The sequence below is a fragment of the Choloepus didactylus genome, chromosome 10 (genome assembly GCF_015220235.1).
Source record: "Choloepus didactylus isolate mChoDid1 chromosome 10, mChoDid1.pri, whole genome shotgun sequence".
Taxonomy (NCBI): Eukaryota; Metazoa; Chordata; class Mammalia; order Pilosa; family Megalonychidae; genus Choloepus; species Choloepus didactylus.
In genome coordinates, this window is record NC_051316.1 from 100,734,301 (window position 1) to 100,760,201 (window position 25,901).

The window sequence follows — 25,901 nt, forward strand, 5'->3', positions numbered from 1 at the left end:
TGATTGGTAATATTATATTCTTCCAGTGTAACTTAGCACCCTCAGTGTGAAGTATAGATCAAGTTTCTGATTAACGTAGTCTTGGAATGTTAAAATTGAATGACTTTATTTAATGTTTTTGTATTTCTATTCATTTGGATTTGTAAAGAACAGATTCTAAATACGAACTAACAATGTCCCCATTTTTTTCCTTTAACGAGATTATCTGAGTTACAGATTTCAAAAATGCATATTGCAAATGCAGAACTTGCTGATAACTTCGAGAGGCAGAAGGCAGTAGGGGAAAGGGAAGACCCTTTTGTCACAGAGGGGGATTTTCTGGTTGCAAACAACTGAAGCCCCATAAGTAGTGTAAAATAGGTGATGCATTCTAAGGCTTTGTTACAGAATATGAGGGTAGGAGGGGCAGCCCTGCTCAGGAAGATCTGGGACTAGGACCTAGAAACCTTCAGGAAGTGAGGTGAGTCAGTCCCTGTCTCCAGGGCTACGTGGTTTCTTATCTCTACTTTTCTCTCTGCACCTGCTCCTTTTTTCTCTTTCAGCACACTGGCTGCCTTTGCTTCTGTGTGCACACAGCCAGCAGAGGCTCTGGCATCCCTGAATTCCAAGTTCCTGGAAAAGAGAATCTGGTTATCTCATCTTGAGTCAGATGACTGCTCCTGCTTTGTTCACTTACTCATTCAAAAAGTCTTTATTGAGTGCTGGGAGCTATTCTAGGCATGGTGGATACCTACAACCCTTATGGCACGCATGTGCCTGTGTTTGCATTCTGAGTGTATGTGAGACAGAGGCAGAGACAGACAGACATAAGACTCTGAAAGCTCATCCTTTTTGGTGCTGGATTGAGGGTTACAATTTTCAGAAAAGAGGAAGTATGGGCTTGGGATTTAGGCAGACCTGGATTGGAATCCTGAATCCTCTCCTTACCACTATGTGTGACCTTGCACGAGTTAAATTATGCCACTCAGCCTAATTTCCTCATCAGTAAAATGGGAATAGTTCTTTGGGATGGTTATTAGGATTAAAGTGAAATGGTACCTGTAAAGCCACTGGCATTGTGCCTGCTGTGTAGAAATCATAACTCTGCCACTCACTGTTGGTTGTGATTCTGAGCAAGTTATTTAACCTGCCTGAATTGATTTCCTCATCTGTAAAATGGGAAAGAATATCACCTACCTCATGTGCTTATTATAAAGATTAAATCATGTCATGTGCCAGGGTTCCAGAACACTGTGCATAATGGGCATTCAGCTTGTAGCTGCTCTTCTTTTTGTTATTATTAATCACATTTTTCTCTTTCTTCTAGTTCCCATTTGGCCGACGCTTGCCTTGTGATATCTACTGGCATGGAGTTTCATTTCACGACAATGACATATTCTCAGGTCAAGTGAACAAGTTTCCAGGTATCTGCTGTTATTGGTGACATTTAAAAATGTTTCTATGGCCAAGTTTCAGGGAACACTCTTCTACAAAAACATGACAGTGTTTTGAGATCAAACTTGAAGTCTCTTAATTAGGCCCTGCTGCCTGCACTCAGCTGCTGTGTTGCCACCTTGGGAGGGAAGTTAACTCAGAGATAATCAGAATTAAACCACTAAGGGTTTAAAGACTTGAGGTTCAAAAACATAAAAAGACAGGCTTTCCTGGTCTAATTCCACTGGTTTAAATACACAATCTTTACCTTATGGGTTATAGGTATAATATGGGAACTTTAGTCTCAAAATGAAAAAATAGAATATTTCACTTGAATAATTTGCAGGATAGAGAAGTACTAAAATTATAGGAATATATCACAGAAATAGGTCATTATTCCCCTTTTCTTCTTGGAGGTACCATTTTTAAAACCAAATATACAAGTCTCCATACTAGATACTATAGGCGTTAGGCAGCTTCTGCCTTTTACCTAAGGACATTTTCTAAATGAGATTTTACCCTATGAGAAGGGCTTGTATGCCAGGAAAGGGTCATAGCTAATACTTTAAGATATCCCGTCACTCCATTCCCTCATTCCCCATACACCTTAATTTATTTTTAAAATCTTTACCACCGTATCCTGCTAGGATCACTATTTTTCATTATTTTTGATGAGTGAAGAGGTTGATTAAGGGTGATGGGAGTTCTTAGGGAGAAGAAAACTTTTAGTCAGGCTTGGAATGAGCAAAGCCAAAGGATCTTCTACTTATTTTTAAAATTATTCATGTATCATACAACCCATATTATAATGCAACCATAAATAATTAAAAAAAAATCACCTCAAATCCTATTCCTCATTTTAACAAAATGATATGCATATTTCCAAATTTCCTTCCAAACCTTAACCATGTTTGTTTATCATTTTTACATGGTTGCAGTCAAAGGGTAGTTACCTGAACATGAGGTATCTTCTCTTGGCATTATATCATTTACGTCTTGTTTATATTATGTTGTGTTTATCTTAAAAGGAGAATCAGTTTATTCTTTCTTTGATATTCTACTCCACGTCTTTTAGAAAAAAACTAGCAGAAAATTCAATTTTATATACTGACTATGCCATGCCCACTAGGGGGTTTTTCAACTAGCCCTACAGACTCATTGGCTCAGATTCATTCAGAAGGATAGAGAGCAGGCATTTCTCTTCAGTGGGAATCTTTGCAATGGCTCCAGATACTAGTCTCTGCCCTGTCAAGTCAAAATTTGGGTGCAAGGTGGCAAGATCCACTTTGGTGGATGTGGGTGTCTTTTGGCTTAGAAGCCCTATAGGAGTCAACATCTCTTGTAAGGACTCCAGAGCAGAGCTTCCTGGGTCTCTGCAAGGGTCATGCTAAGTTATAAGAATTACCACACTCAGGAAAGCCCAGAGCTATGACTTCCTACCAGGTATTACGCAATTAACCAATCAGAGATCATTTTAACCATACGTTTTATTGTTAGCGACATAGCTGACATTCCAACTTTATTGGTTTTCAGGGGAACAGAGCTAGAAAGTTAACCCAAGGTCAAACTTGTCCTTAGGGAAGGAGAAAGGGTTTTGTTAGAGAACAAGAATGATTCTCATAGCCAGGCTTCTTGCACACCAGTCTAATGGGCTAACTATTATGTTCTCTGTCTCACTGGTCAGAAAAGCAGATTTTGATGCCACTAAAGGGACTTGCTGGGATAATGGGATAGTACAGTTTGGAAAGGAACAACCCTTTGGTTGAGGACAGAGTGCCTAAGACATCAGTCATTGACATTTCCTCCTTTCACTCATGCCTCTTCCAGTAGCTGAGTAGCTGTGGCTCTACCTTTGGAACACAGGTTAGAAATACAGAAAAGAATACCCCAAAAGGACTAGTTTCATTAAGCGTGTTATAAGAATATTCATTCCAAAGAAGCAAGTTTGCCCTGTCTCATATTCCATGTGTCAGTGATTGGAGCATATAAGTTTCCACTTTACTAACAGCAATTAATTAGCTCTAATGACAAAGCAGGCTCTCAAACCTCCAGGCGGAGGAACGGTGCTGCCATACCTCTCCCCTGTGAAAAACAGCTTTCCTCAGCAATGGGGTAATTAAAGAACAGTCCATCCTTTGGCTCCAGTTTGTGCCAAGTCTTAACTTCTGTAGCTCATATATTCTGTTACTCTAAAAATGCATTTTCTATGCATCGTGCATTTCTTAGAGTGAGTTCTAGTGGATGTTCCAGGCAAGCATAAATTACATGCTGAATAAACTGAGACCTTTTGAATACTCTTATGGAAGTAACTTATTTTGTTTGTGTCAGTGCATTAGATTTTAGTCACTTTTCTATGGGCAATTTCCTTGTTCAAAGTATGTCATTAACTGTCTTAACTTTCTATAAAAATAATCTGATTTAGTTATGTCTGTGCCTTAAGAAAGTCCAGTGCTGTTGATCTCAGCTTATAAGCAAAGTTTTTGCTGAGTTTCAGGGTCTGAGAGGTATAGTAGCACATGGTAGGTGGAGGCTGAGAGCCCAACATGAAGAAGAGGCTTTCTGTTGGAGAGGGAGAGGACTCCAGTGAGGATTCTATGGAGGTGACTATCTCTCAAGACCAGTCTGTGCTCTGGGGGTACAAAGACAAGAAGAAAGTCATGTGAAGAGAGAAGTAAAATATAAAATAAGTGCTCCTCTAAAGGAAAGGTTGGGATGTTGTGAGAGTTTGGAGCAAGAGAATGTAACCCAGATTTGCTTAGGAACAAGAAGGGTCAGAGATCATGGAGAAGAAGACTGTTATGTGAACTGAGCCTCCAGTGATGGAGGGGTCTTATCTCAGTGCATTCAAGAGAGTGGAGTTGGTGCAAAGGCACAGAATGCTGAGAGCATGTTGCTCATTCAATGAAGTTCAAGTGGCTCATCAGTATCTCCCAGGATGAAGAGCCTGTGCATTTTTTTTTAAAGTTGTTTGGTCCCCCACCCCCACCCCAGCAGATTCTTGTGGGACTAGCATGGATGCTTGTCTCAGTTTCATCCTCAATAGCAACAGCTTCTGGCTTCCCATTGGCATCTACCAAGAGACTTGGAGAGGCAACATAACTTTTTTTTTTTTTTTTTTTTTTGATGGTGTTTTTTTCTGTTTGTTAGTATTTATTTTTTCTATCCATTCCCAAACATTTAAGTTCAACCTTGAATTAGATAACCACTCCCCCTTCTCTGGCTTCTTTCTGTCTTGGTACCCTATATTCTTCCTTTTTTCCTCCATGCATGTCTTTATTTTAATACTCATCTAACCATACACTAGACAAAGGGGGTATCAGCCACAAGGTTATTACAATCACATGATATGGCCAATTGATTTTTGAGAAGGATGTTAAGTACATGCAATGTGGAAAGAATATCTCTTCAACAAATGGTACTGGGAAAACTGGATATCCACGTTTGAAATAATTAAGTTAGATCCCTACCTCATACCGTATACAAAAATTAACTCAAAATGGATCAGGGAGCTAAATATACTAGTTAATACTATAAAACTCTTAGAAGATAACATAGGGCAAATCTTCATGACCTTGAATTCATTAATGGATTCTTAGATATGACACCATAAACATGAGAAACAAAAAGAAACAATAGATAAATTCAACTTCACCAGTATTTTAAAAATGCATTTGTATATCAAAGGACATTATCAAGAAAATGAAAAGATACCCTACAGAATGGGAGAATATAGTTGCAAACCATATATTGGTATGGGCTTAATATCCAGAATATAAAAAGAACTTTTACAACTCAACAGCAAAAAGACAACCACCCAATTAAAAGATGGGCAAAGGTCTTGAAAAGACATTTCTTTTCCAAAGAAAATATACAAATGGCCGAAAAGCATATGGAAAGATGCTCAACATCATGGGCCATTAGGAAAATGCAAATCAAAGCCACAATGAGATAACACTTTACACCTACAAGGATGGCTACTATTTAAACAAACAAACAAAGAAAAACAAAATAACTGTTGAGAAGATGCAGAGAAATTGGAATTCCAGGGCATTGTTGGTAGGAATATAAAATGGTGCAGCAAACACTGGTGGTTCCTCAGAAAGTTAAATATAGAATTACTATATGACTTCTAGGTATATGCACAAAGTGAAAATAGGGTCTCATACAGATACTTGTACACCAGTATTTGTAGTAGCATTATTCACAATAGCCAAAAGGTTGGAAAGAATCCAAGTGTCCATCAACAAATGAATGGATACATACAATGGAATACTATTTAGCCATAAGAAAGATGAAGTTCTGAGACATGCTGCAAAATGGAAGAACTTTTGAACACATTATGCTCAGTGACTAAACAAGACACTTAAGGACAAATATCATATGGCGACAGCAAATATGCAGAGACAGCAAATAGATTGGAGATTACCAGGGGATGTGGGAGGTTAGGGGGTGAGGGGCAGTGTATGTTTGGTGGATATGGAATATATGTAAATCAAATAAAATTTTTAAAAGTCAGGTAACCAGAATTTGGGGACAAGTGACTGAGCCTCAAAAAAACAAACAAACAAAAAAACAGGTAAAATAATCCTTATCTAATTGAAGTACAAAGTTGGAGCCAAACTTTTAGCAGGGGGACCTGATGGTTAGACCTAGAGTAGCAGCTTCCACCTAAGGTCAGAATTGGTCCCAGAGCCCAGGGTAGGGGCCACAGGGGGGCAGTCAGGAGCTGCAGTTGCTCGGGGAAGGGAGGCAGAGTCAGGAGCCAGCAGACCCTGGTAATGACCGCCCTTTTCACACATTTACTACAGCGACAGCCACTCTGGTTCAGCTAGCACCCACCTACTCTTGACAAGGTCTCAGTGAGAAAAAAAATGACACTCCCGAATCCATCTCTGAGCCACCACCAGAGGCAGGAAGACGCCTCGGCTTCCACGTGGCATCCAATGAGGGGCCGGAGACTTTCTCTGGCAGCTATGGAGTGGGAACACGGCTTTGGGTGATGGTGGGTTGAGGGAGGCCTGCAGTGGTGCCTCCAGGAGATGGGTATTTGGGCAGGGTTGGGGTGACCTGTCCACAGCAGGAAGTGGCTAGGAAAACGCAACCACTAGCTTGTAGGGGGATGCTTCTTAAATGGGCTGTTTTTCGTACAGAACTGCCTGGCGACAAAAAGGTAAACTTGGCAACAGATCTATTAGCTGGTGTGGAGGGAGCATTACAAATGGTGCTATTGCAGATTTCAAATGAATAAACTCAAATTGCTAGGTTTTGATTTCCCCAAAACTTTTTGGAGCATTCAAACCAAATACCATGTACTCACAGCCCTTTTGTGTTGTGTGAGTTGTTCTAACCTACATAGGAATTTCTGAGAAAATCTTCCACTGCCATAAAGCCATCTAAATACAGAAAATACTAGAACACTATTTGGTCAGCAGGCATCATCTACTTGGTCTAAAGTGCTGTATTACACTTATTTGTGAAGATTTTTAGTTTACTACTATAACTAGAATGTTAGTCAACTACATGTAAAAAAGTTTTGAAAGGTTGAAATTTTGTTTAATTTACTTTATGTTCAGCTCCAGTGTTTATAACTCAGAAATTCTAATTTTATGGGGAAATAAAAGGAAATTGCTCTAATTTTTTTTGTACCCACGTTTATTTCTTGGGAAGCTCAGAACAGTGTCCTCAAGTTGAGTTTTCTTAATAGTGAAGAGTTCACAATAGAGCAGTTTATTAGTGCTTTTTGAGCTCCTTTATTTCTTCCTTAATCCCTCTCTATATCCTTCTAAACAAGAAATAAAAATCTCGGCATTGATATCTTGAAGTTGTAATCTTTAGATTTATTGCTCTTTTTGACATGCTAAGGAAAGCAAGACGGCAGTTATTAAAACTTTCAACCTCAGGTGGTCACACTTTGTTTTCTGAGCATGGAAGTTTAGAGGGACCTCACACATTCTGCCTGTACCCATTCAGAACGTATAACTCAGACACGCCGAGCTGCCATCGAACTCTGTGCTTTCTATTAAAAATAAGTTTGCTAAGCAAATTTCTAGTGTCAGTAAAGGAAATGTTTAGACTTCTTCAGGGTGAAGGTCATTTTTAGTTTCCATTTTTAGCAGTGGTGTTTGCCTTAAAAAGTAAGCATGCTAATATTTAAAGTAGTTTTTATCTGTTTGCTTAAAATTTTCTAGGATATGTACTCAGTTTTTTCTCTTGTCAGAGTTACAGGAAAGTAACAAAGATGTTACAAGGAAAAAAACTCCATTCTTTTAAGATGTTTTATAAATGAGAAATTTGTCTCCTCTGGGGCAATTAATGAGATCTGATCAGTGTCAGTGTCAGTAATTATAACTGAAGAATTCCTACGGCTTGCTCTTTTCCCCTTAAACTACTATAAATTCTGTTGTGGTTTCTTTTCCATTCCCTGTCCTCGATTCAAGGAGACAGATTTTATGCCAGAAAGTTTATTTTCTATTTTGTACCCTTAACACCCATGAAAGATTAAAGCAAAGCAACTTAATTAAGCCTCTCATAATGTAATCAGAGTCCACTAGACACTTTTCTCTAGAGTACAAGATGGAAGGAATCCCTAAAGTATGTATGGTAGCCAAAAATTAAAGAGGATATTAAATTTTAAGTACAAGATATAAATGCTTCTCTTTATTCTTTGTCTAGGGGGCTGACAAAGAATAGAATAATAAACTAGGTGAAAACTCATTCTTTCACATTGATGCTTCATTTTTACAAGGAGAAAAAGAATTTGCCCATTACCTCAAGTTTTTTATTAATTTGGTAGATCTTTCCACGCCATGAGTCACTGCTGTGGGGAACCACTCATACCCTTTTTTTAATTCTGTCTGAAAAACAGTGAATTTGTTGGGTGGATAATTTTAAAAGTCCCCAATAATGGCTGTTTTATAGCTGGTGGCCCACTGTTGTTAAAACCTCACAGCTTCTCTTCTCCCCAGGCATGACGGAGATGGTGCGTAAAATTACTCTGAGCAGAGCAGTGAGAATCATGCAGGATCTCTTTCCTGAGGAGTACAACTTCTACCCTCGCTCATGGATTCTGCCTGACGAGTTCCAGCTCTTTGTTGCTCAGGTAGATGGCACTCTACCCCCATGATCCTTGAATTATATTATGTTTGCAAAATTGTGTCCTATCTCCCATCCCTGGCAGGGAAGCTGGGACCTGGCTAAGGGAGCATCTCACACAGCACAGTTGGTGTGGGCAACAATTGATGCAGCTTGCAGAGTTGAACTGGTGGGGTGATGGGTAGGTAAATTGAGGAAAGGAGTCTTGGCATGAGGTGACTGGTTGGTGGCTGACACTGAATCTGGAGAATGCAATCAGGGCTTTGGAGAGACAGGGAGTCAGAGCCAGAGCAGGTGGTTGGGCAGGCAAGTGGAATGGGGCTGTGTGGGTGAATCGTTGCTGTGTGGTCTCTCCAGCTTCTTGTGACATGAAATCTGAGAGGACGGGATCTCTTTAAAGACCGAAGGGAGTAATTATGACAAACTGGGAGACATTTTACTTTCACATTTGTTGTAAACACCACACTACATTGTTATTATTTTGGCTGAAACAGTTATCTTTTAGAGTGATTTAAATAATGAAAAGGAAAAAAAAATCGTATATTTACTCATGTAGTTACTATTTCAGTGTTCTTTATTCCTTTGTGTAGATCATCTTTCTGTCTGGTATCTTTTTTTTTTTCCCCAAAAAACTTTCTTTAGCATTTCTTGTAGTGTGGACCTTTTGGTGATATTATTTCAGCTTTTTTTATGTCTTAAAATGTTTTTTCTGTTTTATGAAAGATATTTTTCTCTAGGTATAGAATTCTAGGTTGGAAGTTCTTTTTTTCTTTCAGTACTTTTAACATGTTCCTTTGCCAATTACTTGCATTATTTCTGAGATGAAATCTGTTGTCATCCTTATTTTTGATTCTCTGTACACAGCATGTCCCTTTTTCTCTGGATGCTTTTGGTATTTTCTCTTTATTAATGGTTTTGACCATTGGATTATAAGTTTTGGTGTAATTTTTTTTTTCATGCTTCTCATGCTTGAGTTCATTGAGATTTTAGATTTGTAGGTTTAAAATTTTTCCCAAATTTGGAATATATTCAATCATTATTTCTTCAAATATTTTTTCTGTCCCCTCTCTCACATTTGAGGACCCCAATTACAGATACATTAGGCATTTGAAGTTATCCTTCAGTTTACTGATGCACCCTTCATTACTTTGAAATTATTTCTGGTTTTTTTTTTTTTTTTTGGAGTGTTTCTATTGTTTGCCTTCATGTTCACTAATTTTTTCTGATTTAATATCTAATCTTTTGTTAATCTTGTTTAGTGTACTTTTCATTTTACACATTATTGTTTTTATTTACAGAAATTCAATTTTTTGTATCTTCAATATTTGAACAAATGGAATATATTAAAATAACTGCCTTCATGTAATTGCCTGTGTCATTTCTGGGCTGGTTTTGATTAATTGATTTTTCTCTATGTTATTGGTTCATATTTCCCTACTCCTTTTCATACTTAGTTATTTTTGGCTGAATGCCAGACATTGTGAATCTTACCTTATTTGGGTGTTGGATATTTTTATATTCCAATATTCTTGAACTTTCTTATGGGGTCCAGTTAAGTTACTCAGAAACAGTTTTATCCTTCCAGTTCTTGTTTTTAAGATTCGTTAGGCAGGAGTGGAGCAGTGCTCAATCTAAGGCTAATTATTCCTCACCACTGTGGCAAGAATCTTATGTGTTCTCTACCCAGTGCTCCATGAATCATGATGTTTTCCAGTCTGGCTGGTGAGAACAGACACTATTCCAGACTCCGCATGAGCACGTCCTTTCAGATGCAGAGTTGAGCCTCAACTAGTTTCCCTACATGCATATTCTGATCTGTACTCAGCTATATACTCAAAGGAGACCCACAGCAGCTCTCCACAGTTCTTTCTTTATGCGGCAATTTCCTCCCTAGTCCTCTATCCTGAGAACTCTAGCTGTCTTAGCCTCCCCTGACTCTCCATTTCCTCAACTCAGAAAGTCCACCAGGCTCCACCTGAGTTCCTGCTCCCTGTGTCACAACTTAGGCTCTCTCTCATGGCAATAAACTGGTGCAATTGTAGGGCTTACCCACTTGTTTCTCACATCCCAGGAGTCTTTTGTTGTCTGATGTCTAGTGACTTGGAAACCATTGTTTCATATATCTTATCCATTTTTTTTTTTTTTCAGGTGGAAGGGTAAATCTAGTCTTTATTACACCGTCTTGGCTGGAAGTGGAACTCTTTTGAATGAATGAATGCATAACAATAACAACAGAAATATTTATTGAACATTTTACTGGATTACCTACTTTAAGAATTCTACAACAACCCAAATATGAGGGTATTAATATTATAACTAGAATAGGAAACTGAAGAGATTAGCTAATTTGACCGAGGTAACACAGCTTCGAAGATTGGCTCTAAAGCCCATACTTTTACCTTCCCTGCTATAATTTGGGAGGGTCTTTGAATAAGTGTATGTGTAAGGTACAGAAATATTCCTCAGAAAGGAGTATAACTTTGCTGGTGGTGAAGGCATGGTAGGGGCAGGATAGAGGGCAGATGGAATGGAGAGAGAGAGAAAGCTTCCTGGTAGAGGTGACCCCTGACCTGATTTTGAAATAATGAGTTTATGAGACTAGACAAAGAGTATACTAGCCAAAACCAATAGCTTGTGCAAAGGCACAAAATCTGAACTAGTTTGGTGTATCGAAATGATGAGCAGTTTGGTACTGCTGGGGCTTGAAAGAGAAGGGTTTGACAGTAGTTGAAGTATGAGAAGTAGAGGCCAGATCACAGAAAGTCTTGAATGACAAGTTAAAGAGCTTAAGAAGGGGAAGCCATGGAAGGTTTTAAGCTAGGGGTGGAGGAAGGATATGGTCAGGTTTTAGTAATAGAAAGGTAACCTTTAGCAGAGTATAGAGTAGATTGGGGAGGGCAGAGGAGGGAGACCTATTGGAAAAGGATATTCTGCTTGTCTAGGCAAAAGAGATGTTGAGGATTGTATTAAGACATAATACAGAGAATAATAATATTAATAAGAGTAATAATAATGCAGAGAAGGGCCAGATAGGAGGAATTTTAGAAGGTGGAATCAACAAGACTTAGAGACAGATTGCAGAGGGGGATTAGGAAGAAGGCGGGATTGACACTTTCAGGAATCTGGGGTGGGGGGTGCCATTTGCCAAGCTGGGAGGCACAAGAGGAGGAGTGGGTTTGGTTGATAAGATGGAGAGTCAATTCCTTGTAGCTAACTATTGAGTTTCTTTTTCAGCCATTTTAGGGAGACTCTTTTCTCATCGGTAAAATGGGGAGGTTGGGTTAGGTGATCAATTGCTCAGGTCTTTTCTTGTTTTAGCATTCTAAGCCCATTTGACTGATGCTGAAAGAACTTGGAACTGGGCAGTTCTCTGAGAGGAGGATTTCCTTTTTCATATAATGGAATTAATTTAGAAACTGCTGATTTAGGGCCTGGCCCATGCAGAATAAGGCTATAAAAACCTTACAGTAATCATTTGCCTGCGAGTCCTGACACCTACACTTATTCCTTATTGATTCTCAGGCATGTTCCTTATCCTCTCAGCCCAGTTTCTTCACTTGATAAATGAGGAAAGCATCCTAGCATTTTTGTGGGGATTCACTGAGTATTTGATAGCGAAAATGCTATATAAACTGCAAGGCTGATCAAAACACGTGGCATTATTTTTAAAATCTCCTTTGATTTAATACAAAACAATGCACTCTCATTAAGAACTCAAATGATATTGAAATGTGAAAAGTAAAAAGTGGAAAAAAGCCCTTACTCCTCAGAAATTTAATAGTTTAGTGTGTATCCTTCCAGGTTTTTTTCCTATGCATAAGCAAATATACACTGCAACACAGCTTTTTTCCTTTAAAAAATGAGATTATACTATGTATTCTCTTCTTTAGCCCTTTCCCCCCCTCTAATGAATATGTTATAGAAAGCTTTTCTTTCATGTCAGTGCATGAATGGCTGCACAGTATTCCATTGTTTGATTGTATTATAATTTTTTAAGTAGTTTTCATTTTTTTGGTTCAACAAATCGTGCTGTTGGAAACACCCTAATAGAGGTATCTTTGTGTACCCATGATAGATATATTGACGTGGAATTGCTGGTTAAAGGATATGTGAAGTTACATTTTTGACAGGTAAAGCCAAACATGAGGCTTTATTAGAAACAATACATTTAATTCTGAGGGTAAACAATGTCTTGACAATGACTCGGAAATGAGCTCTCAGACAAGTGGGTGTGAGCTTTGCATGTGCTTGCCGCCAACAACGGGAAGAGATGTGAGAAGCAGCAAAACATTCCAAAACCTGACATTTTGTAGGGTATTTTTTTCTCACACATTAATTGGGACTAAATATATTTCATTAAAGAAAGGGGACGATCCACATTTCCTGTTATCCATTTGCAAAACTGGTACCCAAATATGATCAGCAGGTGGCACCAGGAGGAAGCAAGCAGAATTCTCAGCGGAAATTTCTGTGAAGACTAGAGGAGGATGCAGGCTTTCTTTCCAATTTTAGCAGATGGCCAATAAAAAAATTCCTTGAGTTTATTTTGCATATGGTCTTCCATCTGGGTATTTGAAAAAAGTACAGTTTTGTTATCAAAACAGTATTTATTATGGTAAAGGAGTTTGTATTTCTCAGTAGAAGAATTTTTTTTGGTGAATAAAGCCAAAAACCTGTTCAATAATGTTGTGCAGTGTCTTGGAGGGAACTAGGGAGCCTGGGGTTCTTCCATTTTCCTCTCCAGTTACCATCTTAAGTGAGCTTTTATTGATTCAGCTCCACAAGGCTGAATGAAAAGCATCATTTGCAAAAACCCCAGGGAATAATGTTCGCCACTGGGTTTAGGAACTAGGAAAATGTGGAGTTATAAGTGGGTCAGCATCAAGGAAGAAAGAAACCCGGCAATATGAGGCATATATCCCTTATCCTGCTTCCAGGCTTATCAAATAACCTTCTGATTATTGATTATTCCTATCATTTCCCTTCAAAAAGACCAAATGCTGATTTGGCTGACTTCTGGTCATCCAATGGTTTATCTGAAGGATGTTTAAACGCCTTCATGTACCCTACAGAGCACCAGTCCTGACCTTGTCCTCAGGGGTCCTTCCATATTTGACTTCTTAGGACCCAGGGTACCACTATCTCTTCTACCCCTGGGTTTGGCACATGCCTTTCCTTTTACCCAGAGCCCTCATCCTCATCCTGTGTTCCCCTCCCACCTCCAAGGATGCCTTCTTTCCCCTGACTCATTTTGTTAATTATTCAGACTCCTCTTTATCTTTTACTGCCTCTTTCCCCTCACGTCTGGGTAGCTTTTTCTATGTGCCTCAATAGCGCCCTGTTGTCTTTACCCATTGTGGTATGTGCTTATTACACTATTTCGTGACTCTATGCTTAATTATCTTTCTTTCCTTCCAGACTCTGAACTTCATAACAGCAGTGACTGGGTCTGTCTTACTCACCATTTGTATTCCTACTGCCTACCACAGTGCCTGGCATGTAGTAGGAGTTTGAGTATATTTGCCAACTTACATTGTAAGTTAATACTCAGGTGTTCTGGTTTAGAAATTTTTTACTCTCATGAGTTGGTAGGCATCACAAGTGAGCCCCTCTGGGGCCAAAAATCTCTGAGGTGTCAGCATGACCCAGGCTGTCAGTCCACAAGGGTGAGGGCCAGACCTAGGCCAAGAGAAACTTCCCAAAGTGATGCCATCCAGTGAGAACTCTATGGAGGCAACTCTCTGACCTTTCCCTGGTGATGCCTCAACCTCCACAGACAGACACACTTCTCCCAAATTTCTGTAGCAAGCTGGGTAGCCTATGTTGAGAATAGAATGTCTTCTGCATGTAAAGCATCCCTGGAGCATGATGCAGTAGTCCAGGGTTCTGGTGCATAACGAGCAGAAGACTGGAGACGGAAGCGAGGGGACTCCAGCTGTCAGTAGTAGATTCAGAATCACTGACAGAAACTCTGTAGGAGCAATGGTTTCATCCTCTCTCCATCTGCTTCAAGTTTTATTTCCTTTGTTGCCAAAAATAGACCTTCACCTCCTGCTTAGACAGGTCATGCTGTTCTTGTGCCCCTTGCTTAATGGCTTAATTTGTTTACTGGGAAAATGATATCATCTGAAACTCGAGATGCTGCTCCTTGTGGAAAAGCATACTTAGAGCCTATTCATTAGGAAGTCCTTTTGAGTACCCTAAATGACATCTGTGTAGTGTTTTGCAGTTTATCAAGTGCTTTCTATATACATGACCTCTTTTATCCTCACTCAGTTTGGGGAGGTATATTATCTCCATTTTACAGATGCAGAAATAAAGGTTCAGAATCAAAAGTACTTGCTCATGGTTACACAGCTGCTAGTGACAGAACTAGGTCTTGTACTCAGATTTTTTTTTTTCCTATTAGATTTTTTTTTATTTTTTTATTTTTATTTTTTTATTAAATTCAGTTTTGTTGAAATACATTCCCACACCATACAATCATCCATGGTATACAATCCACTGTCCACAGTATGATAACATAGTTATGCGTTCATCACCACAATCTATCTCTGAACATTTTCCTTACATCAGAAAGAACCAGAACAAGAATAAAAAATAAAAGTGAAAAAAGAACACCCAAATCATCCCCCCAGCCCACCCCATTTGTCCTTTAGTTTTTATTCCCATTTTTCTACTCATCCATACGCTAGATAAAGGGGGTGTGATCCACAAGGTCTTCACAATCACACTGTCATCCCTTGTAATCCAGATTATTATATAATTATCTTCAGGAGTCCAGACTGCTGGGTTGGAGTTTGGTAGTTTCAGGTATTTACTTCTAGCTATTTCAATACATTAAAACCTAAGAGGTGTTATCTATATAGTGCATAAGAGTGTCCACCAGAGTGACCTCTCGACTCCATTTGAAATCTCTCAGTCACTGAAATTATTTCGTCTCATTTTGCATCCCCCTTTTGGTCAAGAAGATACTCTCAGTCCCACGATGCCGGGTCCACATTCATCCCCAGGAGTCATATTCTGCATTGCCAGGGAGATTTACACCCCTGGGAGTCGGGTCCCACGTAGGGGGGAGGGCAGCGAGTTCACCTGTCGAGATGGCTCAGTTAGAGAGAGAGAGAGGGCTACATCTGAGCAACAAAGAGGTACTCAGGGGGAGACTCTTAGGCACAACTACATGCAAGTTTAGACTCTCCTTTGTGGTAATGAGCTTCATAAGGGCAAGTCCCATGATCGAGGGCTCAGCACATCAAACTGCCAGTCCCAATGTTTGTGACAACATCAACACCAGTCCAGGTGAGGATGTCCAGCACATCCGCACCTTCCCCCAGAACCTTGGGGCTGGGGAGGGGGAGGCTGTAAACATATTTTTTATTACTCTGGGATGTGTCACTATTTCACTCCAGCCTATACTAACCTACTGTATCTCACTTCCCATTCAAAGTTCCATGCAATTGTGGTATTTGAACAAATTGACTGTAGAGTTGTACTGTTTAGAAAATTTAGATCCTGTACCAAATAGATATCTCTTCCCTTGGTCTCATATGGAAGTTGAAGTTTAAAAACACAGTCAGTTTCAACCTTTACCCTTTGGCCTGGCTTGCCCTGGTCTTAACCAGACCTGCTTCATTCATATCACTAATTGAAGTCTGGGCTCTTTTTCAGCTTTTTTTTTTCTTTTTTTGACAGTGGCTGTATGCACTAATACTGCCATTCATATCTGCCAAGCTCTAGCTCTGAGTTTCAGGTGTCTGAGAGATATGCATTGTTCCAGAGACCAATCAGGTTATATGCTAGGGGATCAGCATCTCAAAGTTTAGAGATAGGCATTACAATTCAGGGATAGAGTTAACTGCTGTAAGAGCTTACAATCTAGGGACTATTACAATTATTATGTCCACATTAGGCTATGTTCTAAGATTCAATTCTGAGTTTACACATTGTAGTTAGTCCATATTGGTGAGGCATCATCCCTCTCACCATGTTTTCTCCAACACTTTTACTCCTATGTATATATTTTCCTACAATTTTATAGAGTTATATTCACATACCATACATTTATCCACAGTGTACAATCAGTTGTTCATGGTATCATCATAAAGTTGTTGTTCTCAGATATTTTGACACACTTTAGTTCAAACATTTTCAGAGACCTACTAAGTGCCAAGTGCTAGGGATACCAAACAAGCTAGAAATGTCCTAGGTATATAAGGGTGATGATTCATTCATTCCGTTAGACATTTATCAGGTTCAGATCCCATTGCCTTTCCTCTATAGCATGTTCTTATTCATCATCTTATAGATGAGGAACCGAGATTCAGAGGGTTGGGTAACTTTCCAGGCTCATATGGCTTATAGTTGCATAGCCAGGACTAGGACCCACATCTTCTGACTCCAACACAATTTCCTTTAGTGTCAACATGCATTTACTGAGTCCTTTTTGTGTCCAGCACTGCTAGACTGGAGAGTCAAAGTCAAAATAATTGGTCTTTACTTACAAGGAGGGTGCTGCTTAGCAGAAGAGATAGATGGTTTAGCTGGTAATGGCTATGATGGAATTAAGCACAAGGTTCTATGGGAGCCAGAGTAACAAGTGGTGGGAAAGATGGGAGATGGAGAGTGTCAAGAAGGGTTCCTATACAATCATTTAATGTGAAATGGAACACTGGACTGGGAGTCAGGAGACCTGGGTTCAAGTCCTGGCTCCAACCAAAACTGGTTTTGGGACCCTTGGCTAGTCACCCTCCTTCCTCTGCCGAAGGAGGAGATTGGAGATTGTCCCTAAAGTCCCTTCCAGCTCTAATGTTTTGTGATTCTGTGATTTTGGCTTTCTTGGACTTCCATAAAACTCCCTTTTGGAGTTAAAATTCTGCACAAATTTCTGCTTCCAAGGTTTCAGTCAGAGAACAAAGATCTTTATGTATTCAATCATCTTCTTGCTAATGTCAGGGTCAGTGCAGCCTGAGGCTTAGTGAAGTAACGGATAATGAAGGCTGAAATACAGCTGCATCTAGAACTGCACTACAGGCTGACTGTGGACCCCCCATGGCGATTGCAGTTCCACACGTTCCTCCTTCCAGGGGAGTAACTGGTGCTGTGTCTGCACATTCCTTCCCAGAGTATTCCTGTGGTGTGACTGGTTGAGACAAGCAAATATTGGCTAAGCCAAGGCACCCTTCCTCTTGGTTCCCTCTAAATCGCATTCAGAAAGATTCGCATCTACCAAGGTTTTCACACCTCTTGACTGTCTCTCACGCCATTTCCTCTGCTTTGAAAACCTTTCCTGCACTTGTCCACTTGTCTTACTAAGTTTCCAAGTGTCAGTGTTGGTGTCACCAAATATATGAAGGCCTTTCCTGATACCTCCCTCCTCTATTACACCTCCCACCCCCTGCCTTCCTGACCTTTGGACATTGACCATTCTCTTCTCCGGGTTCCAATTCTATACTCGTTCTCAATTGTAGGGCCCCCAAACACTGTATTTTCAGTGTTCAAGATTGAGGAAAAGTGAGTCAAGGGTTTGGAATTTAGGTTAAAATGCCTTCTTTATGGGATGGCTGTTATTTAAAAAACTGAAAATAACAAGTATTGGTGAGGATGTGGAGAAATAGGAACTGCTGTACATTGTTAGTGGCAATGTAAAATGGTGCAGCCACTGTGGAAAACAGTTTGGCAGTTCCTCAGAAAGTTAAACATAAAATTACCATATGTACCAGCAATTCCACTTCTAGGTACATACCCTAAAGAATTGAAAGCAGGGACTTGGACAGATATTTGTCCACTGATGTTCATTTCAGTGTTATTCACAATAGCCAAAAGATGGAAGCAACCCAAGTGGAGTGGATAAACAAAATGTCATATGTCCATACAACGCTGATACATGTGACAACATGGATGAACCTTGAAGACATCATGCTGAGAAATAGAAGCCAGACACAAAAGGACAAATATTTTATGATTTTGTTGATATGCAATACTTAGAATAAAGAAATTCATAGAGACAGAAAGAAGAATAATGTGGTGGGGGTGGAATGGGGAGTTATTGCTAAATGAGTATGAGTTTCTCTCTGGAAAATAGTTAATGATGAAAGTTACACAGTATCATCAATGTACTTAATGTCAAAGAATTGTCATTAAATGGTTAAAATGAAAATGATTAAAATGAAAAAAAAAAAATCCTTTCTTCATCACTTTCTGAACATGTCCCTAGGGTAAGTTAATTACTCAGAGCCTCAGTTGCCGCATCTATAACACCATAGGATTACTCTGAGAATCACACTGTATCCCTTCAGTGAGTGGACATTTACTTATCTGCCTTCCCTGCTAGACTGGGGAGCTCCAGGGAGCTGGAACCTGGTCAGATTCATCTCTGTCTCCCCAGTGCCCAGCACAAAAGGGACCCTCAGGCATGTGCCTGAAATGAATGAATATTGGAAAAAAGGTTTTACAGTCTTAGATGGAAATTTAAGCTGGAGCTAAGAATGCTTAGACAAAGCATTCTGGGTGTTTCTAGCTTATTGGAAATGTGGAAATAAATGGACTTATTTCAATTTTTAATAAAAATCTAGTCTTGAGACTAATTATCTCATTATTTGAAGATAGATCATTTAGGAGAGGAAAAGAGCTAAGACTTCTCTTTGACTGAACGGCATCCCAGCTTGACTTAACTTGGTTTAAGATATATTTTCCCCAGACACAGCCCTGTGCAATAATACTTCTAAGGGTAGAAGCTTTATTGTTTAATTTTCTAAATTTCAATTTGCCCCTAAATACACTTAGAGTTTTAAATCACAATTATTATAATCTTGGTACTTTGTGGTGCTAATTTATTATGTAGGATTTTGAGATGAATGTGATAATCAGAGGACTACAGCTTTAATGTGATTTCCTTGTCTAATGGCAAGGTTTTTAAAGAGAAAAAGTGAAAGAGGTAAACATTTTTCTGGGAGACTATTTTAAAGGTCAAGAAAGCCCTGCTTCCCCAAAGCAAATTAAAGGTCATCTTTCACCCTTCAACTTTTGTCCTTTCATTTAATTTTACAGAAGTTCTTAGTGATGTCACTTGAGTAGAGATGTCTAATTTTGTACAAGGAAATAGTTGAGCCATTCTTGACTTCAATGCCTATTTCAAAGGGAAATTATGAAAATTGCTCTGCCTGTACCTTCTTTCCTCTTTTCCAAAGAAATGAACAAATCTGTCCTACTCTGTTTCTTGTTCAACTTCTTTACTGTGTAATTGCTTCTTTGAGGAGTTCTAATGAAAGGCAAAGCAAAGTAGAGATTTGGATTTAGAAAGGCGTTGTAATAGAATTCTCTAGCCTAGTTAATAAAATGATTCTCTTTTCCTTTCCTCTCACCCAAACATGCACCCCCTTCTCCAGCCTTCTTCTGAAATTAACCCCATACATTTTCTAAGAGTTAGAAGAGTGGGATAAAAGGATTTCTTTGGCTAGAATAGATCTTTGAGGCCTTCTCCATCTTTTTGGAACCAAAGTTCTTTCATTTTCTTTTAACTTTTTATTTCGACATGATTTCAGACATACTGAAGAATTGCAGGAATAATGCAAAAAATTTCTACTTACCCTTCACTCAGATACCCCAAACATTTTACCAAATTTGCTTTCTCTCTCCCTCTTCTTGAATACACACACATGCGCTGTTGTAGTTTCTAGGCGGCTCATGCAAATACCATGCAATGGTTCAGCTTAAACAATGGGAATTTATTTGCTCATAATTTTGAGGCTAAGAGAACGTCCAAATCAAGGCATCATCAAGGTGATGCACCCTCCACCCCCTCACCCCCTAAAAAACTGTGGTGTTCTGGGGCTTCCTGCCAGTGGTCCTTGATCCTTAGTTTGTCACATGACAAGGCAATTGTTGGTGTCTCCTTTTCTCTCCCTTCTCTTCTGGGGGTTCCATTGATGTTCAGCTCCTGAATGCTCCTTCTGATTTTCTCTCTCTCTCTCTCTGTCACCACACCCTAACTGAAGTAACCTCCTCAAAAGGTCCAATTTGCAATGGGTTCACACCCACAGGAGTGGATTAGATTTAAGAACATGTTTTTCTAGGGTACATATAGCTTCAAACCAACACACACACACAGACACACGTTGCAGACATGATGCCCTTTACCTCTAAACCTTTCAGTGTGTATTTCCTTAACTCTGCGTAAGGTCATTTTCTTTTACAACCACAGTGTAATTATTAAAATCATATTATCTAATTATCTAATCAATCTAACCTAACCTAATCTAATCTAATATTCAGATTTTGACTGTTGTCTCCCAAATGTCTTTTATAGCAAAAGAACGCCCTGGATCATGCATTTTATTCAGTTGTATATCTCTTTAGTCTCCTTTAATCTCAAGAGTTTCTTAGTCTTTCTTTGTGTTTCATGACATTGGCATTTTTGATGAGTACATGCCAGTTATTTTGCAGACTGTCCATCATTTTGAGTTTGTCTAAGGTTTCCTCATTATTAGATTCTGGCCATGCATTTTTGGCAGGAATTGCACAATTCTTCAGAGTGTATCATTTATGGAGGTATGTGATGTCATTATGTTTTATTACTAGTGATGTTAACTTTAATCATTTGGTTAAGGTGATGTCTGCCGTATTTCCACTGAAAGTTACTATTTCCGCCTTTCTAATTAATGAGTATCTTGTGGGAAGATACTTTGAGACAATGTAATATCCTATTACTCCTCAAACTTTCATCCTCTAGTGTTAACCTGGGGTTCATGATTCTTGCCTGATTCAGTTGTTAGACGGTTGCCAAATGGTGATTACCTAACTCTGTCATTCCTTCCACGTCTGTTATTTGAGTTTCTACTGCAAGGAAGAGACTTCCCTTCTCATTTATTGATGTATGTATGTATGCATATTTGTATGGGCTCATGCATTCTTATATTATTCAGTGGATTATAATCCTTTACTATCAATATTTATTTAAATGCTCAAATTATCCAAGATTTGGCCAGTGGAGTCCCTGTTACTTTTTGAGTACTTTCTTATTCTTGCCACAATTTATTGTTAAAGGTTTTTCTTGAACTTTCCCTGCCCCAGCCCTGAACTCAGTCAAATCTCCAAGAAGCCCTATTCCTTTTGGTGTGCTCAATTGCCTCAGCAGTGTCATCCCAGTGCCTCACTTTCATAAAAAATATTTTGTGATGTCCTCTTTACTCTCCTTAAATGAAATATGATCAACTTACGCACATAGTTTAAAAAAACCACCCTGAATGCTCTCTAAAGACAAAATAAGGGAAAGCTTTTTATAACAAAATACTATATATTTCAATAAGTAAATACTTTGTCATCACTATAGTAGAAGACTTAATTAAGTAGTCAGATGCTTGCATCTGCCTATAATGAATAATTTAGATATAAGAAAAGCAAGACAATATTTGATTAAGCATGTATTCAACTGTTTCCATAAGGGTGATTCAAATACCATGAGCCGCAGTGCCGTAAGTTATGTGATGTTTCTGAAATATTGAGCAACTCTTGATAAAATACTAGAAAAAAGGCAAAGTATATTTTTTCCTTTATTTACATGATTGTTATTTTCCTGGAAAATTATGATGCTCTTTTTAAACTTTGTAAAAAAATACTTTTTGTTTATTTGTAACATGGAGTTAAGTTCTAGGCTATCTCTGATAGCCTATAAATAGGTTTTTCACTTTCTGGGAGGCCTGGCAGGACTGTCAGCACACAGCAGTATGTCTTGCATTCCAGGCCCCTGCCCTCTAGGCAGTAATACCCCTCAGTCACCAAGACAACCAGAAACATCCTAAAACTCTCCCTAGGTGGCAGTGCCACCCTCAGTGAGAACCACTGTTCTATATATATGGAGTAGAAGCATTTTCATCTCTCTTCCTTAAGAAACACAAATACTGTTTTATTGCTTGAAGACATTTAATTTTAAACATATTCTAGAACTATGTCTAATGTTATGAATTTTCCCGATTCCTGCTCTATTTTCTGGGTCAGGATGAACCTGATGTGCCTCCCTGCCTGGGTGGGGAAGCAGCCTGAACTCCCTTAGGTGGGCAGAGTTTGCAGGCAAGGAAGTAGCTTTGTGTCCCCCTCATGGCCCAGCTTCACTACACAGGCAGTCTTGTCATAGCCCTTGCTCTCCAAAGGGCATACAGAATTCTGGAAGCCCTAAGAAGAAGTGTTCTTGATTATCTTCAGAAATGGGCAATTTAATATTTGTCAAGACAATTCGTACCATTGTGGGACTGTTCTAAATTTTAAAATATTCTTAAGTTGAGACCTTTCTCCCTCTGTCTCATCCTCCGGTCCCTGCCCTCACTGGACGTAGTTTGGCCCCGTTGTTCCCAGGGAACATGTATGTTCCCTTTAGGCTCTATGACAGCCTTTCAGAAATTTCAAAATTGTAACCATGTCCCCTGAGCCTTTTAAATTTCATTCTCTGGTTCTGTACTTGGCACTGAGGTTATGGTGGTAAACAAACCTGACATGGTTCTTGTTCTTATGGGGCTTTTAGTGTAGTAGGAAGGTAAATACTGAATAGGTAAGAACACCTGTGCTGAGGTTAAATCCCCCTGCTTCCTTTATCTCTGTGGTGCAGTAGAAAGAGTTTGGGCTTTAGACCTGGCCAGACTTGCATTTGATACCACTGACAGCCATGGTATTTATTTCTTCCCCTCTCTGAGCCTTTGTTTCCTCCTCTGTAAAATTCAGCCTTTGTTTCCTCCTCTGTAAAATTCAGTGACCCTGAATTTTACAGAGTCGAGATACAGCACTAAATAAGAATACTTGGAAAACACACAATACTGTGATGTTCCATAAATGTTACTTTCTCTTTTTCCTCTTTTCCTTCCCCCAGTATGACATGTTTGAAACAACTTCTAGATATTAAGATAGGGCTTAAAGCTCATGATAAAAATGATTTATCAGAGTAAAATCAGCCAGGTTTATCTCTGTTGCTCTTGGACTCTACCCTTTTGTAGGTAGCTATGGAATACTTTAAAAACTATACTGGCAGAACACAAACAAGGAGCTTATGCATATTTGGACTGAAGTTGAAGTAAAAAAAAAAATTGTCCTGCACATTAATTGTTATAATAATTAATTCTACAATATATATTTATTAATGTCACCATCGACTAATATCACTGTATCTTATATACTGAAATTATAGCATGCATAATTGGTCCATAATATTAATCTGAATATATCAATACCTGTTGGTTTTCCCCAAGTACATTATAATTTCAAAGGTATTCCCTGGTCATGCAAATTTGGGAAAAGCTGGACCGGGGAGGTTTATTATAATCCCCATTTGACGAACGAAGATACTGACTCTATGATATAACAAATACTCTACTACTTCTTGTACCCATCTCTTCTGGGGATGTTTAGTTTATGGTGCCCTATATTCTGCATTGGCTGTCTTGTTGAGGCTACAGCACATGCTTCTGTCTTTATAGGTTGTAGGTGTGGTCTCCCCTAAAGACAGTGAACTTTCCAAAATAGTCAGCAGAGAATTCCTTAAGACTGGGCCTCCAAGGAATCTAGATGTGCTCCTAAGGCATGGGAAAACACTGGCCTCTGCCATCTAAGGGCTAAGGGTCCTGTAGTGCTGAGATCAGAGTGTCTCATAAACAAAATATCTAAATGCAAGCTCTTTGCTGAGTCTAGTTCACTTCTGCTTTTCTTGAGTCTTTAGTAAAGTCTTTTTAAAAGCTTGGCCTAGTCTGGGTTATGGGGAACTAAAGAAAGAGTTGGAGCCTGTGCTTGGTTCAGAACGTTAAAGGGGATCAGAACTCCTCTTCTGCCCAAAGTCCATTGGGTGTTGGTGGCAATGATTAGTGAGATATTCCCAAAGGGAAAGTGAATTTTGGGTGACTGAGTCAGGAGAGTCTGTTCCCACAGAGAAAGACTGCCTCTGCTGCCCCTCTTTGACTTATTAAGGAAGCAGGGAAGTTTTCTTATGGATGACCGCTGAGGTTAAGTGACTGGCCAGAGGTCAGAAAGGGGGAGCTGAGCTAGCACTTCCTGTGAGCCCATCAAGAGCTTAGCCAAAGATCTTGTTGTTCAGTGACCACCTGCTACCATTGAAACAAAAAGGAGAAAACAGACAGTGTTTGTTTAAGGAAAAGTGGCTTATATAGCTGGCCTTCAGTGGCACAGTAGGAGTTCTGTAAAACTCAGCACAGCATGGCTTCCAACCAGCATGCTCATTTATAACACCACAGAGCTTCACGGTGATCAAAGGCACGCTACAGTAATTTCTTACATGTCAACACCTTCGTGCTTCTCCTTGAAATTTAAACCAGTGGTTGAAATCCAGAAGCTTGCAGAAAATCCTGTTATCACTCTCCTGGTGTAAATGATCAGGCTAACGACTGTCTAGTTCTTGGGCAGGCACTTGGCTGCCCCAGGCCAAGTTCTCAGAATAGATTGGTACGTGCTTAAAACTGTCTTCTTGGTTAGTCAGTTTCTGCCCAGTGTTTTTCTCCATTACAGATCAGAGCTCTTCCCCAAGGCCCCAGCGCTCTCCCTGGGATCCTGAGCCAAGCAGACCTGGCCACAAGCCATGCCACTGGTACTCAGGGCAGCCGAGTGTCCAGATTCATGGCCCTGGTCCCTGAAGTCATCCTTCCTGCCTCACCTCACTCTTACTCTTTATTATTCCTGCCCTCCTAACATTTTGGCTACTTACTAACTCTGTGATTCACAGGTTACCTGATTTCTCTGAGCCTCCGATTCCTTATTTGTAACATTATTAAAAATAACATCAACAGATTCCTTATATGGTGATTGTGAGGATTAAGTAAAATATTGAGTGTAAGGCACATAATAGGTGCTCATAATTGGTAGTTATTATTATTAATTTTACTTTAAAATATTAAGCTATGAGCATTCTTCTAGGAACTGGTATATGGGCACTGAACTATATGATTAAGCTGAAAAAAGTATGGCCTTTGGAAATCTGAGCACTTACTTGTATTCAGATCCTAGCTCCCAAGCGTGTAAGCTATGTGACTTTAGGGAAATAACATCCTTTAAATCCCAATCTCCACACCTATGAAATGGGGTAATAATAGTATTATGCCAAACCACATGAAATTGCCAATATATGACTGTGCTTGCCCCATAAAAATGGCAATTTCAAGTGGCTCAGCTTTTAATACCTACCTCATAGGGTTGCTGCAAGGATTGAAAATAACCTGTGGGAAATGGCCAACACAAAGCCTATACATTGTAGTCCTTCTGAACAGTGTTGACATGGACAGACCACTTAGGAAGCTATTGCAGTAATATAAGTGAGAAATATTGAGAGGAGAAGAAGGATATAATGTGTATTGATGAAGTAGAAATAGAAATTGGTGACTGGGTGGATATAGGGGAAGAGAAAGAAGGTA

At 39.3% G+C, this 25,901-nt stretch overlaps 1 protein-coding gene across 2 annotated transcripts in view; it reads left to right on the plus strand.

Annotated features, from left to right (window-relative positions):
* The window catches only part of TTLL11 (tubulin tyrosine ligase like 11), a 256,317-nt gene that overhangs the window by 64,639 nt on the left and 165,777 nt on the right, over positions 1-25,901 (plus strand). For both annotated transcript variants that reach the window (XM_037797799.1, XM_037797800.1), the window contains exons 2-3: positions 1,307-1,403; positions 8,379-8,512. In XM_037797799.1, the coding sequence (XP_037653727.1) occupies positions 1,307-1,403; positions 8,379-8,512 (231 nt within the window). The remainder of the gene's footprint in view (positions 1-1,306; positions 1,404-8,378; positions 8,513-25,901) is intronic.